Source organism: Pituophis catenifer, unplaced genomic scaffold (assembly GCF_029215685.1).
Source record: "Pituophis catenifer annectens isolate HBS135680 unplaced genomic scaffold, rPitCat1.0.hap2 SCAF_2, whole genome shotgun sequence".
NCBI classification, from domain to species: Eukaryota; Metazoa; Chordata; class Lepidosauria; order Squamata; family Colubridae; genus Pituophis; species Pituophis catenifer.
Window position 1 is genome coordinate 255545895 of NW_027256882.1, and position 17572 is coordinate 255563466.

General features: G+C 36.0%; 1 protein-coding gene across 1 annotated transcript; it reads left to right on the top strand.

The window, feature by feature from the left end:
- The first annotated feature begins 2553 nt into the window (after positions 1-2553).
- Positions 2554-8160, top strand: CETN3 (centrin 3). Its single transcript, XM_070935771.1, has 5 exons — positions 2554-2724; positions 3958-4093; positions 5846-5960; positions 6454-6645; positions 7778-8160. Exons 1-5 carry the CDS (start codon positions 2708-2710, stop codon positions 7819-7821), a joined length of 504 nt encoding a protein of 167 aa, XP_070791872.1. The 5' UTR covers positions 2554-2707; the 3' UTR covers positions 7822-8160.
- Positions 8161-17572: the final 9412 nt, after the last annotated feature.

A 17572-nucleotide genomic window follows, 5' to 3' on the forward strand; every position in this document is an offset into this window, starting at 1 on the left:
CATACATATAATGTAAAATAAAAATAATTTAAAATAATTAAACCGATTTGGCTCATCAATTAAGATCAATTAATATAGCTCTCAGTCACAGCATTTTACATCAATCTTTAACATCTGCAATTCTAGACAGCATTGGGTGTTTGGAAGAAGAAATTTTCACTGTTGATTCAGTCAAATCTCTTGAACAACAAAACACACAGCATTGCTTATGGCAGAAGCTAAGTATCTAAAAGGGCAACTAGGGGGTTCTGTTATATCTAAATAGAGTGACCCAAATAACTCATACTCAGGAATATGTGCAATATGTATGCATGTATGTGTCACATACATTTTTATTGGTTCTTTATCATTAAATAAAACCCCTGGTTAATAAACATACTATGGGCTCTTGGGGTCTATATTAAATGTTCTGTTCTGCCTTAAATTGGAGGAAAGCATACTGATACAAACAGTATTGTCCCCAGTTTACATTATTGCACTTTAGCAATAATGCTGGGAAGTTTTGCTATCCTCAAAGAATTTAATTAAAGGCAATTTTAGGACAGTGATTTGGTGGCTGGAAAATCAACCACCATCTGGTTTTCTGAATTTTTGGTGGGATGGGATTGGGAGTTCAAATCTTTGTTTTATGATTTATTTAGCCTTTATTTTCTGCTGTAGGCTGTTTCTAACAAGACTATTAATGTTCCATGTTGAGCATACTGCTGCTAGAGATCCTCCAGATTACTGCAGGAACATGGGAGCACACTACTCAGATAAATAACCCTATCAAATAAACCCTGCCCCTAATCTGCCTCAGCTAATTTGAAATAATCCTGAACCAAAGTGCTTAATGCCATTGTGCTTCTTCAGGTTTCTTCCTTTCTTCCTGAAGTCAGTGTTGTTTTTCGCCAGGAAAGAACTTCCTCCTTCTATTTCCTTCTTCCTATTTAAATGTATGTTTATGTGTCAACATTTCTCCCTTTTTTATATCCGAATATACAGTATACACATTTTATGTACCAGATAGCAGAATTCCTGATTGACTGGTCGATCAAACTCCTGGGAGTTCAACAAGAGAAAATAATGGAATATCTCATTCCTCAGAACCAAAGTCAAATGACCACGGATGCCCATTGCTCCGCAACTATGTGAAGATGCTGTCTACTACATCAGACTTGTCAGTTCAACTGGAACTTAGCGATGACTATTCATATCTATGTATCCCCAAACTCATTGCCAGAGCACTTTAGATCATCCCTTATGACAAGCTTTTGCTTGGGAGAAAGAAAATGCCACTTGCCAAGTGGAAGGGGAATTATGGGCTGCCTGAGTAGTGGGCTCGGGATGTGACAGCAACATGTTGGCATAACCAAAAAAGATCCTTAATATAGTATCTCTGCTCCAGAAAACTTCATGGCCTCAAAGCAGTTTTTACAGTTTGTTCCTTTCTCATGTTTTGTATTATCCTTCCTAATGTAGTTGATTAGGAAGTACAAATCATTGCATACTTCTGATTATTTTAATTGATGATAATAAAGGATTTTTCCTGGTAAGTCAACAACTATTTTTTCTCTGCATGCCTGAATCATACAGAAAGAAAAAAAATTGCTTGATATAGTATTACTAGTTTTTTAAAAAGTACAAAGTTTAAAAGATAAACAAAAAAAAAAGATTTTTAAAAAAACCTCAAAAAAGAGAAAATGAAGATAAAATAGTAGCAACTGCCAAGTGATATTTTGTCTGGTATCAAATCCTGTAAACAACACTGATTTGCAAGGTTTGCATAAAATGTGTCATGTAATTCTTGGTGCCCCGTCAATCCTCCTTAAAACGTAATAATAATCTTCTACCCAAAGGAAAAGTTTGGAACATGGTCTTGTAAAATAAAAGGCAAGATAAAATGAATTTTTACAGTTGCGTAATAGAAATGTGCATGTGTTTAGCATAACTCAGTCCCAGTCCAATTCCTTTTAGGATCTAATCCCTGGTGCAAGTCACTTAATTTGTAATTTACACTGAGCTCAGTTGCATCAGTTTCATTGTCCACTTCCCTTTATTTTCTATTGATCTTCAGAATTCAAAATATTTTCAAGACATACTTATCTCGCTGTATGATAAGCATAACCCCGCACCACCCATTCCAGCCACAGCATATACAGTATGCTCAAAACACGCATGTTTCTTTGATTGTATCATTATACAATAGTACAGATCTGCTCCCGAAAAAGCCGTTGTACTGTTCAAGACGGAAAGAGACGCTAACAAACTAAATCAGGAACTTCATGAGAGAATCCATAGGAAGGGGACTCCAGGAACTCCAACCGTTCAAATTCGGAGAGGCGGGGCCTCTACGTCACCACTGCTCACACCCCTTGCCTTCCTCTATCTTACCCTCACTATGACGTTAAATTCGCAGTGTTTTCTGGGTAGTTTCTGGCGCTTTTCCAACCTAATAGTAGACAAGGAGGGAGGCCTGAAGCTTGATTGACAGCGGCTTAGCCAATCGCCTTGGGCTACACACAAAAGTGGCGTTGTAACGTCCAATTGTAGCTGAAATCTGAAGAGGGAAGCGGCATTGTTGGCGGAGAGACTTGGGTTTACGTCTCGCTTTTGAGATAAGGCTGTTGTCGAGTCTGAATTTCGGGTTTAGTTGACCAAAATTACAAGAGACACGTCTCTTTTCCCCCGCCTGGTGTCCGGTTTCAAGGGGTGGGAGACCGGGAGAATGAATTTGGTAACGAGGTGGGTACAAACGTTCGGAGGGAGGGGAGAGCGCAAGTAACGATTCGCTTCTTGTTGCTATGGTAACGTAACGTTCTCCCCTCGCGTGCGACGCTTGTCGCGATATCTGCCGTAGCGCGCGATGGTTGCGGGAACAAGCTGAGCGGAGCGCTGTCCCCACGTGTTTATTGTGCTGAGGGGTTTTTCTACACATTTTTTTCTCTCTCCCCCGGCCCCCCCCCCCATTGCAGGATTAATGATTTCTGCCTGTATTCTGAGTTGATTCAGAATCTCGAAAGAGAATCTAAGCGGACTTGGTTAGAACGGAGATGGGGAAATAAATACCAAAGCTGTAGATTAGAAAGGAAAATGAGAAGCAAATTCCTTAAGAAGGCAGTGTAAACCGTTGCCATGCTTTTGCTAAAAAAAAAAAATCGTGCATGTGCTCTTCTGTTTATCAGAAGTCAGAGGAATCTTCACCTTGGAATGATTGCCCATCAGATTTTGCAATTCCTTTATCCCCACTCCCATTTTTTTAAAATCAATCCACAGAATTGATAGCTTTAAAATACCAATTTACATGAAAACACCTCAACTTTATAACTGCTGGTAGTTGTAATTTAAAAGGAAGTGTCAGTGGGAAAATCTTAAAACAGTAGAACCAATCATGTGGCAAATGACGCAATTAGAGATAGATTTGGGGAATGGGATGAATTAGAGATGGGAAATTCTAGATCTCATCAGAATTAGCAGATTATCCACAAATTTAGCAAAAAGGTATTTTTTTTAGTACTGAATGTTGATGCAAAATGGATATTTATACTTATTAAAGCAAAAGTAGGAAACTCACTAGCATAATCACATTATAAGTAACTTCCCATGTATCTTGTTACAGTAGTAATGCAATTAGCATTGCCAATACATAGTAGCAGGGCAAGTGAGGATTGGGAGGCTAATATATGCAAAAGATACAAAGTAAATGTGAATCAGAAAGTTTAAAAGTCTGGAGTTCAGAGTTTGGAGTATATGTATAGTTTAATTCAGGTGAAGGATATTAATATTATAAATATGAATTTTATGGCTAGATATTATATAAAATCAGATCTCATGGGAAGTGACATTTGCTTATGATCAAAAATCCCATAAAATCCATCTACTAAGACGGGTTCAAGATCGACACACTGTTTGCTAATTGGTAATTCAGACAAATGATTTTTTTGTATAATGGCTACACACATTTTTCTTTGTTTTTAGAGCTGAATTTTCTGTTGAAAAAACCAAGAGAAAAAAAAGAAGAGAATTAACTGAAGAACAGAAGCAAGAAATTAAAGATGCTTTTGAACTATTCGACACTGATAAAGATAATGCTATAGATTATCATGAGCTAAAGGCAATCCATTTTCTGTTAAAAATTTAATATTTTGTTTTGAAATGTTTTGGATTACTGGGCTTAGTATTCAAATATGCAATATTGCACTTCTACAATAGGTAGTTAATTGTATGTTAATCTGGGAATGACAAGAATGCAAGTGAAGCTGTTAGAATATTATATTAGACAACTTGTGATTCCTTGGGTGATCATTTCAGAGGTATTTCTTCAACTATGTCAGAGCTTCTAATGTTCTTGAAAAGTTCTCAAAAATTCAGGGAGAGATGTATTTGCCTTGAAAGTACTCCATGTTGACCTGTATAACACAGTCAAACATCAAGAGTTGACCACAAGAAATGTTTTATGATATTTTGTATTATGTCATAAAATGCTTTATGATAATTTTATATCATAAAATGTTTTATAAAGTTTGCCAAATTTCAATTCCATCAGAGTCCTGGGTCCTGGATTTTGGACGCATTCTATAAGTTGGTCCACCTAAGGTATTTTGTTTCAAAGTGCTTTGCCCTATCACCCAGTTAAAGGTTACAGACAGGAGAGTTTTTGAAGTATAGAGATGAAAGTATGGCCAAGAACAATATTTGCAATAAAGCCTTAAAGCCTTACTATATCTTATAGAGACAAAAAGTAAAACACTAAGGCTTTGTCAATTCAACTAAGTCCCAATTCAGTAAAGGTTTTAGGAGAATGGGGGGGGGGGGGAGGTCTAGAGCAGACCCACATTTATTTCAATTCCACACTACTTCAGTCAAAAATGTTAAAAATGAAGAAAACACTAGAAAGAAACTGTTTCCTAATATAAGGACCAATATTGAGTCACCTTACTTGTATTGTCATCTTTCTCACAAATTAAATTGAGATTCAAATCTATATGAAGTATAAAATTATTCAATTTTGCTACTAAATATGGCTCTCTGACTTCAGGATGGTTTATTCCTATATAACTGATAAGATTATAGTTTAAGATTGTGAGTGAATTCATATTGGAGGACAGGATTTTTTTTAGTTAATTTCATCAAACTTTTTTCAGAAGAATAATTACAATCTTGCATACTAATTCACATTGTAGACATTTTTCAAAAATTTCCAACTATGGCAGTTTCCTAATATAAGGACCAATCTAGAATTTATACTAACCTTGGTTATTATTTAAAATTTAGGGGATTGAAGACCACACATCTAGGAGCTATCAATGTTGGCAGGGTATGCTGTAAATAATATTGTAATATAAATGAGAACTAATTAAGATACATGAATAGCTTTTATTTAATTGTTGCAGTAACTTCTACAGTAATGTATATATCCTGTTAGAAGGAAATACTATCATGCTTGCTTCCCCCCCTACCTTCAGACTGACTCCAAATCAGAGGAAATGAAAGAAGAAAGGTCTTTAGGTGGTTTCTCCTATCTCTGAATTCAGCAGTGCTAGATTCCTCAGAGTAGAACATTTGCCTTCCTGCTAGTCTCCTGGAACTGATCAATTACTTACATAATCAGTAAAGTAAGAGATTTGAAAAATGTATTTAATCAGTTAAATTATTTGTCACATTTAATTTGTTATTGATATCAAGGTGAAAAGAACTTCACTTAGAACATAAATAGTTGTGTCCCTGGAAAATAATGGATTAATGGTGTTCTCCCAATTTTTTCTGGTTTTCTTATTACTATAGTACCTCTTACCTAAATTTAATTTACAAAGAAAAGTTATTATGTGCCAAATTGAAATGTTGTATTTCTGTCTTTCCCCTGAAGGTGGCAATGAGAGCCTTAGGTTTTGATGTGAAAAAGGCAGATGTATTAAAGATACTTAAAGATTATGATCGGGAAGGAAGTGGGAAAATCTCCTTTGATGACTTTAATGAAGTTGGTAGGTGTTGGAATTTAAACAAATTACTGATAAGAAAGCAATAATTGGTAATCAAAGTTTAATTTATATGTATTTTAATAGATACGGAAACATTAAGCTATTGACAAAGAGACTTTTTTAATATATTAGGCAGGAGAAAACAAACCATCAGGATTTCAAAATGAAAGCTATTTTTCTATTATTTTATTTAACTTATGGGGAAAATGTAACTTTAATCATGCCTTATAATATTTTATATTTTTTCTTAATATAACTTCTCACCATGTCTGTATGTAATAAGAACCATAGATTTATTTTACTGCTTTTATTAGAGATTAAACCAATGTGCATGCAAGTACAGATTGATTTTGGTTGATGGTAAAAATACATCTTTTAAATTAAGTCATAAAGTTGATGTATGAAACAAAAATAAAATTATTTCTGGGGAGAATACAATTCCAGCAGTAAAAAATGTTTTTGTAAAAGATGTAACGTTTTATTTTTTCCATTTTAGTGACAGACTGGATACTTGAAAGAGATCCACATGAGGAGATACTCAAGGCATTTAAATTGTTTGATGATGATGATTCAGGTAAAATAAGTTTAAGAAATCTGCGTCGTGTAGCTAGAGAACTCGGGGAAAACATGAGTGATGAAGAACTTCGGGCAATGATTGAAGAATTCGATAAGGATGGTGATGGAGAAAGTAAGTTCTGAATATGTATAATTCAAATTTTGGATCAGAGAAAAAAAATTGTGCACTCTGTTTTCTGTCTTTGAAATATTTTCATGATGAGACCTATGGAAATAATTTAATATCCAAAAAACACAAATCCTATAAGCTTCCAGTGTATTTAGAAAAACAATCTACAGCAGTAGTTTCTTCCTATTCAAAATGAAAATTTCCTTGGCATATGTTGATGGCAATGGTCTGTCCATTGTTTTTCTTCTTTTGTGTAGAATGAATAGATATACTGGAATTAACTTCTGCTACAATATAAATAACTGAAAAATAAGCATGAAATTTACTTTTCAATTTAAAAGTGATGGTGTTAGCATAACACCAACAAAGCAAAAATGCCAACAAAATATGTCTAAGCCTAAGACAGGTACAGGTAATCCTAGACTTACAACCACAATTGAGCTCAAAATTTCTGTTGCTAAGTGAGACAGTTATTAAGTGAGTTTTCCCTTGTTTTACAACCTTTCTTGCCCCAGTTAAGTGAATTGCTGCAGTTGTTAAGTTAGTAACACAGTTGTTAAATGCAACTGGTTTCTCCATTGACTTTGTTTGTCAGAAGGTTGCAAAAGGGGATCACATGATCCCAGGACACTACACAGTCATAAATATTGGCCAGTTGCCAAGCATCTGAATTTGATCATGTGACAATGGGGATGCTGCATGGTTGTAAGTTTGAAGAACTGTCATAAATCATATTTTTCAGTTGTGTTGTAATTCTGACCAGTCACTAAATGAATGTTGTAAGTCGAGGACTATCTTTAGTGGTAATTACTTATGGTTGTAACTGTATATAGCATAACAATTTTTATAAAAAAATTGAAATCAATTACTTGTCTCGGAGTAATTTGAGGTCCTTATGATGGTTATGTTATTTTAATTTCTTAATAATAATTGGTTCCCTCTACTATTAAATACTGTCCCTCCATTAAAAGGATGCACTACAAGATTTCTAGTTGAAATTAGATTATGTTACTTCTTTTTAGAAAAAATATCAAGATAAGATGTCTTAACTGAATGAAATAAGTTTGAGAGGCTAATGTGAGTGAAAAATTTTTGAACAAGAATGTGGTACATATATATTTTTTTCTTTTAACAGTCAATCAGGAGGAGTTTATTGCTATTATGACTGGTGATGTTTAATATTTCAAGAAACGAACTTGATACAAAAAGGAAGGATTGTTTTCAGAACTGCAACATTTCTATTTCAGTTAATATCTATAGCAGGAGCCATGAAAAAAATCGTTAAAGGACCAAAATAAATATAAAGTATATGTATTGAGAGGGTAATATTTTATATCATTAAATTTTAGAATAAGCATGTTTGTTTGAGTACTCATTTGTAAAATAGCTTTGTATAAAATGTTTAAATTAAATCATAAAACTTTTTGACATTATTTTAGCATTAGCTGTGGCCTTAGTTTTATATAAAAGTTTATCAGACACCCGTTTTAATAAAGTCTTCTTTTTATATTCTATAAACTTTGTTGGAGTATTTAATCTAGAGTCTGGCCCCAACTGACCTTTTTACCTAAGGGGGAACTAGAATTTGCGATTACCTGCTACTAGTCCAGCACTTTAACCATATTATGGTTCTCTCTAAATCAAGAATTGGTTGTGGAATTGTGGATTTCATTGCATTCATTTCATTTTCATTACAATTGTGTAGCTATTGATTCAATAGTATTTGTGAATTTTAAAGGGAATAAAAAGGTATAGGGCAGTGATGGCGAATCTTTTAGACACCGAGTGCCCAAACTGCGTGTGTGCGCATTCCAAAAAGGAAAGATGCGTGTGAATGCGCAGACATGCACAAAGCATGCATGTGCGGATATGCGTGAAAGCATGCATGATTGGCGCATGTGCGGATATGCACGCAGACATGCACAGCAGAGACCCGAAGACCAGCTGGCCAGCAGGAGGCGGGGCATCCCAACACCGGCAGCGTGGCAACAAGTAAGATCTTTTCCTTTCATGAGCTTCTGTTTCGTCATTTGCAGGGAAACAGAACCTCACTAAAGAAACACCACAGAGATCTGACCTGGGGTGATGGTGCGCGTGCCAGCAGAGAGGGCTCTATGTGCCACATCTGGTATCCATGCCATAGGTTTGCCATCATGAGTATAGGGCATTAGTTTTTATGAGCAGCAGCAGGATAAAATTAAGGAAAAATGCTTCCTTGAGTTATTTGGGGGGGGGTTATAAAAATAAAGTAATTCTAGTCATACAAAAATGTATCATCTTAATAAAATAATCCTAACATTTATAAATTAATGCAGTGTTTTTTATGAATGCAGTTGACCATCTCTACAGCCATTTTGAAATAAATTTGAAGAAAGGGTCTAGTGATCTAGAGAAGTACACAAAGGTTTATATTTCTGTGCAATCTCTTAATAATGAGAAAGCATATCTTCCTACCTAGGTTTTTAGTCATAAAATTGAATTTTGAATTTTCCTGCTACTAAGTGTTGGACTATCTCTGAGGCCTCTGCACAGTCTGTACCTTGGGTCCAGTCTATGGATCTTGCTTCTATGGATCTGGTATTTTATGCCTGTTCTTGTGCTGCTTTGATTAATGCCTTAGTGCTGTCTTTTTAGTCCATCTCTTTCTGGTCACTGGGATAGCACCATGTCATCCTACAGAGAAGCCATGGGTCAGATCAGCTGGTTCTGCTTTCAAAAGGTGACCTGTGATTTTAAGGAATTTCTTTTTTACTTCCTCTTTTACCACTTGATGTGTTGAGGGAATCTCCAAGATCACCTTCAGGAAAAAGAACCATGCAATCTGCCCCATGACCTTCCTTTCCAATATGGTACTGTCCTGGAAGTGGACACCATTTTGGAAGCTGCCATAATTCTCAGATTGTGAGAATTGCAGCCATTTCCAAAATGATGCCCAGTTCTGGGATGGCACCATGAGGCCTCTGAATAGGAAGGTGGATTGGCCATGGTGGCGCAGTGGTTAGAATGCTTTATTACAGGCTAATTCTGCCGACTGCCAGCAGTTCGATTCTTACCAGCTCAAGTTTGGCTCAACCTTCCATCCTTTCAAGATTGGTAAAATCAGGACCTAGATCAGTAATGGCTAACCTTTTCTGAGTGCCCAAAGTACGTGCCTGAACCCCCCAAATACAATGCATACGTGGCCCCCTGCATCCGCTCCACCCCCCAAGCATGTGTCCCCTCCCCATATACACGGCAGAGACCAGAAGATCAGCTAGCCAGCGGGAGGCGTGCGTGTATGCGCAACAGGGCTGAACTGGGGCAACGGCTCACGTGCCATCAGAGTTGGCGCTGCATGCCATAGGTTCACCATTCTGAACAGGCTCTGAACAGACAGTCATAAGTCAAAGACTACTCACACACATACACACATTTATGTACACACTGAAATACATAAATATATCAACCACTGGCTGTATTCACACAACATACTATATACAAACCAAATATAGTGTATTATGTCTTAATGTAAATCTCTATTGTTGGTCTTTCTCCTGTTGGGCTGACAGAGTTAGTTTTGAATTCCACCATCTACTCAGAGGAAGCAGTTTCAGAAGAGTTACAGTTAAATTGACTTTTTTTTCTTCGCTGAATTGTCTTCATAAATAAGGCAATAACCAGTATACAAGTGAACACAATATTTTTCATACCAGGATTATTCAGTTCAGAAACCAGAGTTAGTGTTTTTTTTTAACAATTATTGTTATTATACTTTTAAGGTCAAACATTTCATTGATAGTGACTCTACATCAAAACTTTCCAAGCATTATTTCTATAACTGATTTGAAAATAATTGCTAATAAGGTAAGTCTGTAGGGACATTCAGAAAAAATTCATCACTGTTTACAAAAGAAAACTATCTCTGAGAAAAATGAGAGGCCAGCATTTTAAGATCTTATCACATACCTGTATTATATCAAGAAAAAATGAACAAATCAAGTTGGATAGTTTTACTACAATGTCAAAAATTAGCAGAAATCAGAGGAAAAAATATCCATTCAAACATTAAAAATTGTTCCTTCTTTGTACAATATGGTACTTAAGATGCTGAACAAAACCAGATTCTGTACACTAACATGTTAATTATATATTTGTTATGAACTACTAAAATGATATTTCGGAGGACAGAGCTTACTATTTAATGCCACTTACAATTTACCGTATGTTTCCTGTGAAATATTTATTCTGATTCATGTTATCATGACTTTACATATTTGTATGTTACCTAATCTGTGACTATTCTGTAAAGTTATCTAGAACTGAAAATAAAAAATTTCAAACTATCTCTTGATTTAAATCTGGATGTGTGTGTATGTGTGTTGATTTTTGAGACTACTAGACAGAATAGAAGTTAAAAATAACGACATGAAAACAATAGAAAATATTCCTAAGGAATGTGGGGCATAATTGGTATATTTTAAAATAAGGTATTTAAATATAAGGTTCTCATGATCAAGCCGGAGACAGATTTAACAGTCAAATTGCCTTTTATCCTAAATCTGAGCTTTCTTCAAATTTGAGATGCAGGTCAAAATGCTCTGTTACCTGTTATATTTTGAATGTGCATTTAGTTTTTTTTTCTCTCAACAATATAGAAGAACATATTCAAGTACATGATCTGTATGTTAAAATAAATGTTGCAAAGGAGAAGCAAGGAGTAACATTTTACTAAAAATCTAAATTCTCTGGCAAAGAGAATTCTCTGGTAAATTGCAGTACTGTAGAAAATGTTAAACAGGTTTAGACTGAATTGTGTGATACTTGATACCTACTTTCATGGTTATTATGTTTAATTATGTTTGTTTGAGGCATGCTACATTCTTGAACATGGAATATTGTCTGAAAGATTGACTTTTGCATTCAAATAAACAATGGCTTTCCCTTGTTTTCATTTTTTCCTAGCCTTTTTCACTCAGATGTTGTTCTTAGTTCACAAAATTAGCAATTTCTGTTTATGTCAAAATTTGTTTATTTTAAAGGCAGATTTATTTATTTATTTCTTGCTAATCACATTTTTTGGATGTAAAATATTGAAGAGGTGGACAAGGGACGTTTAGGCAATGATAAAGTCAAAGATGGGCAGAGACTGAGCCAAAATAGACAATGTCCGTCCTTCCTTCCTTGCTTGCTTCCTTGCTTCCTCCCTCCCTCCCTCCCATACTGTTGTTGCCAGATATCTGTTTTCATATGCAAAGGGCTTTGAAATGAGGCCAAAAGATTCAGGAAATTACCATATTTTTCAGACTATAAGATGCACCTCACTATAAGACGCACCTAAATTTAGAAGAGGAAAACAACAACAAAAAGTTTTTGGCCTCTCTTTTTTCGGGCCTTTTTTCAGCCCTTTTCCAGTCTTTTTTCGGCTTGTTTCCTGGGCTTTTTTTTTTTGGCCCATTCTGGGGGCTTTTTTGGCCAGTTTGGGGGGGGGTTAGGGCTGTTATCAAGGCTTTTTTGGCCCATTTTTGAGGCTTTTTCGGCCCATTTTTTGGCTTTTTTCAGCCCCTTTTTGGGAAAAACGGGCTGAAAAAAAGTCAAAAAATGGGCTGAAAAAAGCCTCAAAAACAGGCTGAAAAAGCCTCAAAAACAGGCTGAATAAAGCTTCAAAAATGAGCCAAAAAAGGGCCTGAAAAAGGCCAAAAAAAGGCCCGAAAACAGGGCCTGCAGAGGCCAAAAAAATGGCTGGTGGGTGGGCAGGGCTTCGGCAATATTTGATCTATAAGACGCACAGACATTTTTGCCCCCTTTGGGGAGACAAAAAGTGTGCCTTATAGTCCGAAAAATATGGAAGTCTTGCTTTAAATACATTTGCTTTTAATGAAAGCTATAACGAGAACACATCACTACATTTTTCCTGGTCTTTGGTATTCTAGATGTGACAACTGAGCAATGTTCCCTAAATTTTAGCACCCTGATAGAGGAAGCAAGCCTTAGTAATTGTTCGATCATCAATGGAAAGTACTTCTCAAAGGAAAGCAACATATGCTTGCTACGTCAGTGTATATCTTATGTATATATGTACATAATAATAAATAATTGTGTATTTGCTTTCAGATCCAGAAATTCCCCATATTATTTGTGAGGCAAACCCATTACAAAATTAAAGAAAGTGGCTTCTTTCTTTTTTCAGGCACAATCATGTCAGAATTCATATTTAGCATAAATACACATATTAATTCCATTATAACATCAACAAGTGCTTTTATACCAACGTGTAGTCATTGCCTTAATTTTATTTTAAACTATATTATACTATTTTGTGATCTTGATGCATATCAATGTGATGGATTGAATATTTTGCTCTGTTATGAAATACATAGAACATAGATTTTGTATTTGTGGACTGGAAGATTTTGTGACATGATCACTTAATGAGGCAATTCTGCACCAAAGAAATAGCATGTCATGCCTTATATTATTAAAATGACACAGAAAGCTTAATTAAATCTCCTGATGCATTCAGTTTGTGAGTGGGAGAGAATTTTGAATACAAGAATCAAGGTTGTTATGGTAGATTGGCGAAGACAAATTTAGAAGTAGGACAGCATCTCTTAATTTTTATCCACTAGGGGGACCTATTGCTGTTGTAAAGTCGATTTAAAGAAGCAATAATTGAACCAATTTGACACAATTTATAGTATGGTCTTTTAACTCTGTCAATGCATTGACACCTTAAAAGATGCAGAGTTTTCCACCATAATAACCTTTAATTAATTTCTAGACTTCTAAATTTTTAAGTACTCTTAAGCTTCTCTGCAGTACTGGAAGCAAAAAGCAAAGATTTAATATATTCAAGTCTAGTCTTGCTCTCTTGCTATGCCATAACATACATAGTAAGAAATCATACACACACACACACACACAAATTAGTAAGCCAAAACAATCAGCTAACACTGGTGTAAAATTCTTTTAAAAAGTTGATTTTGTGTTTCCATTCATTTAGTGACTGTTCAACATTACAACAACAATGAAAAAAGTGACATATGACTGTTTTTCACACAATCATTGTAACATCCCCATGGTAATGTGATGAAAATTCAGACACTTAGCAACTGGCTCATATTTATGACAGTGTAGACGCCGGGTCATGTGATCAGATTTGCAATCTTCTGACAAGCAAAGTAAATGGGGAAGCCAGATTCACTTAACAACCATGTTACTAACTTAACAACTGCAGTGATTCACTTAACAACTGTGGCAAGAAAGGTGATAAAATGGGGCAAAACTGACCATCCTTGCTTGGCAATAGAAATGTTGGACTCAATTGTGTCATAAGCCGAGGACTACCTGTATTACAGCATTCCTGTGCTTTGAGTTGCATAAGAAGTTGTATGCAGGAAATTATTGACAGTTTTAGCTTCATTTTTAGTTCACAATACTTAATATATTAAGTAATATATTCATAACATTCTGGATCTCTTCTGTATGCAGAAAGACTTTTTACATTTTGAATTATGTGTATACAATATACTCTAGATATTAGTAGTCCATTTGATATTTTAGATTAGGGGTGTCAAACTCACGTCACGGCGGCGTCACATGACATATCGGGACTTTCCCCCTTTGCTAAACTGGGCGTGGCCGTGGCCAGCACGTGACGCATCCAGCCCATGGACCGGGAGTTTGATAGCCCTGTTTTGGATCCTTTGTTATCTACGTATTTGTTTTATTTTTTTATATTTCCTTTATACCTATTGTATTCCCTTTTCATGTTTTCTCCTTTAATCTGTTAATTTTTTTAAAAAAAACCATGTTTCTATATAAAGGGCCTCTTTGCTTCCCCTTAGAGGGAGGGCAGAGTTCAGGCACTGTGTATCCTTTCTACTTGTATTTTATCATTTCTGATCTCTTAAAAGATGTGGGAGAAGAGAGAGATTTAAGCTATTCCTGGTAAAACAAGCAGGCTGCTATCTTTTTTTTTTTCTGGGCTAAAGTCCAACTTGCACAGCAGTTGCAAAGAAAAAGCAAATGCATTGCTAAATTCATCAAGATTTTTTTTAACAATATATAATATCTGTCAAGATAAAATTGCTTTGTGATTTACATTATAATAAATCCTTATTTATATTACAATAAAAGTTGAAGTGGGATGACTACATCTTTCTCCCTGTTGTGGCATTATGTCAGCCTTCCACACCCTGCTTCTACTCAAATGTGTGGAGATGGCAATCTCAGAAAGTCCTTTCAATTCCAGTCAGGTTGCCTGTGGTTTCTAGAAAATGTACACCCATAGGCATCTATAGGTGTGGGGCAGAGTAAAAAACAAAGCCATGGCAGCTGCAAATCTGTGATTAAATCGCACTCCATGTGTTGTGAGAGTGACACGTACTAAAAAAAAGGAGACTTCATAGTCTAGTCCAGTGTTTCTTAACTGTGGCAAATTTAATATGTGTGGACTTCAGTTCTTAGAATTTCTCAGGCAGTCCACACCAGGGGTGGATTCTACTTACCTTTACTACCGGTTTGCAATGGGTTTGCTTCGCTCAGGCACATGCGCACTCTTCTGCGTTCTGATGACGTCGGGGCCGGTAGGCGGAGCCTCCCTCTGGTTTTACTACCTGTTCTATAGAACCGGTCCGAACCGGGGGCAACCCACCACTGGTCCACACACTATAAAATTGCCAAGGCAGAGAAATGAGATCTAGCCCAGAGATCTCGAACCTTGGCAACTTTAAGACTTGTGGACTTCAACTCTCAGAATTCCTCAGCCAGCTTGCTGGAAGTTGAAATCCACAAGTCTTAAAGTTGCCAAGGTTGGAGACCCCTGATCTAACCTATAGCCTGAGGACATTCCTAAAGGTTTCCCAAGTAAGTCCCAGACGTATCCAATACTATTTAGACTTTATAAATGAGACAAAGTCAAAATGGTGCTGCACAAAGCTTAACCAGAGTGTTTCATTGGTTTTGTTGTTGTTGATGCTACAGATAAGTGGAGAAGCAGACGAGACAAAACTGATCATCAACTCTATCATCAGAAATAGTAGTCAAAAGTAATACATTAAGGATTTAAATGTACAATTCTTGAAATCGAAATTAAAAATTCAAATATATTAGCTTCACATAAATAAATTATTCACCCTTTTCTCTTCTGTACTCATGCAGTCACCACCATGAAGTAATTGTAATTTCTTGAAAAATATTTGAAACTCTATTATTGTACAATGCTGGAGACAGAAAGAACTTACTTTGCACTAAATTTGGGTGCTCTCACAGTCCACCCTACATGACCCAAACAGAGTGTGTTTTGTGCCACTCAAATTTGTGCTTTTCACAACCTTTACCTTGCATCTGAGCAAGGAACATGATTAGCAATGGATTACTCTTCGTTTGTTAATATCAGCTCCTGTTGCAAGGACATCACCAATTGACACACTGTCTGCTTGCTAAAATTTATTTATTTATTTGTTATTCTTTTGGAAACACTATGAACTGCTCAACTCATAAAGTCAGTTGATTGACTTACCCATACTGCAACTGAAGCCCTTGCAGATATCCATGCAATGTTAAGGAAACATTGATTCAGTGAAAAAAAAAGTGCCATGCCTGCCCAGCTATTGCATAAGGTCAAGAAAGGATGAGGTTGATTGTGCATGGAGCTGAAGAAGACATTGTAAACATGAGTCTACATATTCTTGAGCAGAATTCTGATGCAGAATTTAATGAGCAGGGAAGTTCACAGCAGGGAGGGGGAGATTCTGTCTTGTCATTTAGTCAACAATTGATTACTCATCCAAATGTCATTTCAAAAACGAGAGAGTAATGCTATGCTCCAGTCTTCTAAAACAAGAACAACAAATTAAGCCTTCACTTATTTTGCTTCTCCTTCTGCCTCACTTTAAGGTTCAGGTGGGGCATGTGGACATGTGACCAGGGAATGGCTGGTCACATGTCCATATACGTCACAGTGGTGGGATTCAAAGTTTTTTACTACCAGTTTTGTGGGCATGGCTTGGTGGGCGTGGCTTGGTGGATGTGGCAGGGGAAGGATACTGCAAAATCTCCATTCCCACCCCACTCTGGGGCCAGCCAGATGTGGTATTTGCTGGTTCTCCGAACTACTCAAAATTTCCGCTACCGATTCTCCAGCATCCTAATGTTGGGGCAAGAAGGCTGAATGGATGTGCCTAAGATAAATGTGATAAACTGCTTAAAATTTATTTAAGGTTATGTATTTATCCAGAATCTAGATAAATTTATGTATTTATCTAGACTCTTAAAGGCACTCAGGGTGATATCAACTGGGCTTCCTCGGATGAACTGAATAGTCTACATAAAAGTGATTGTAGGTTTTTTCATTGTTACTATTAAACAATATTATTCTGCTTTAGAAAAACCCTTACAGCTACCTTAAGAACATAAAACATTCCTTCTTCTTACATTTTTTTCAGAGTTTAATTCTTGATCTGAAACATATGCATTTGCATATATATCCATAGATGTAGACAGTGTTCTGAAGAGGTTCATAGCTATATAATTTGCTATTTTTGTGAGCTCTTATAATGCAGTTCTACTTATACTGTACACGCTTACTGTGGACATATGCTCACATTAGACAAAATCTGGTAACCGTTTGTCACAGATGGCAATGAGCAATGCTTCTGCTTATTTCACCCACCCAAATCACCCATGTAGCACTCATGCAAAACAAGTTCCCAGTGACTCATCTGGTGCAAATAAGAAAATTATTGTCTATCTTTGCTTCCATAGCTCCAATGATTAAAAGCAATGCTACAAAATCCAACAACTACAACAATTAAGAGAATATGATTACCTATATTCTCCTTTGAATTCTGCAACTACAAGCAATCCATCCATGAGAAATTCTTCAGTCACATTTGGGCCACCGTGGACCTATGGTTTGGATGTGGACTAAATCCTGGGAAGTCCAGATTTA

What these genes read in the sequence shown, in the direction of transcription:
- CETN3 (XM_070935771.1), top strand. An exon ending in TGATGACTTTAATGAAGTTG is followed by an intron (nt 5,961 to 6,453) that starts GTAGGTGTTGGA and finishes TTTCCATTTTAG; the next exon opens with TGACAGACTGGATACTTGAA. An exon ending in TAAGGATGGTGATGGAGAAA is followed by an intron (nt 6,646 to 7,777) that starts GTAAGTTCTGAA and finishes TTCTTTTAACAG; the next exon opens with TCAATCAGGAGGAGTTTATT.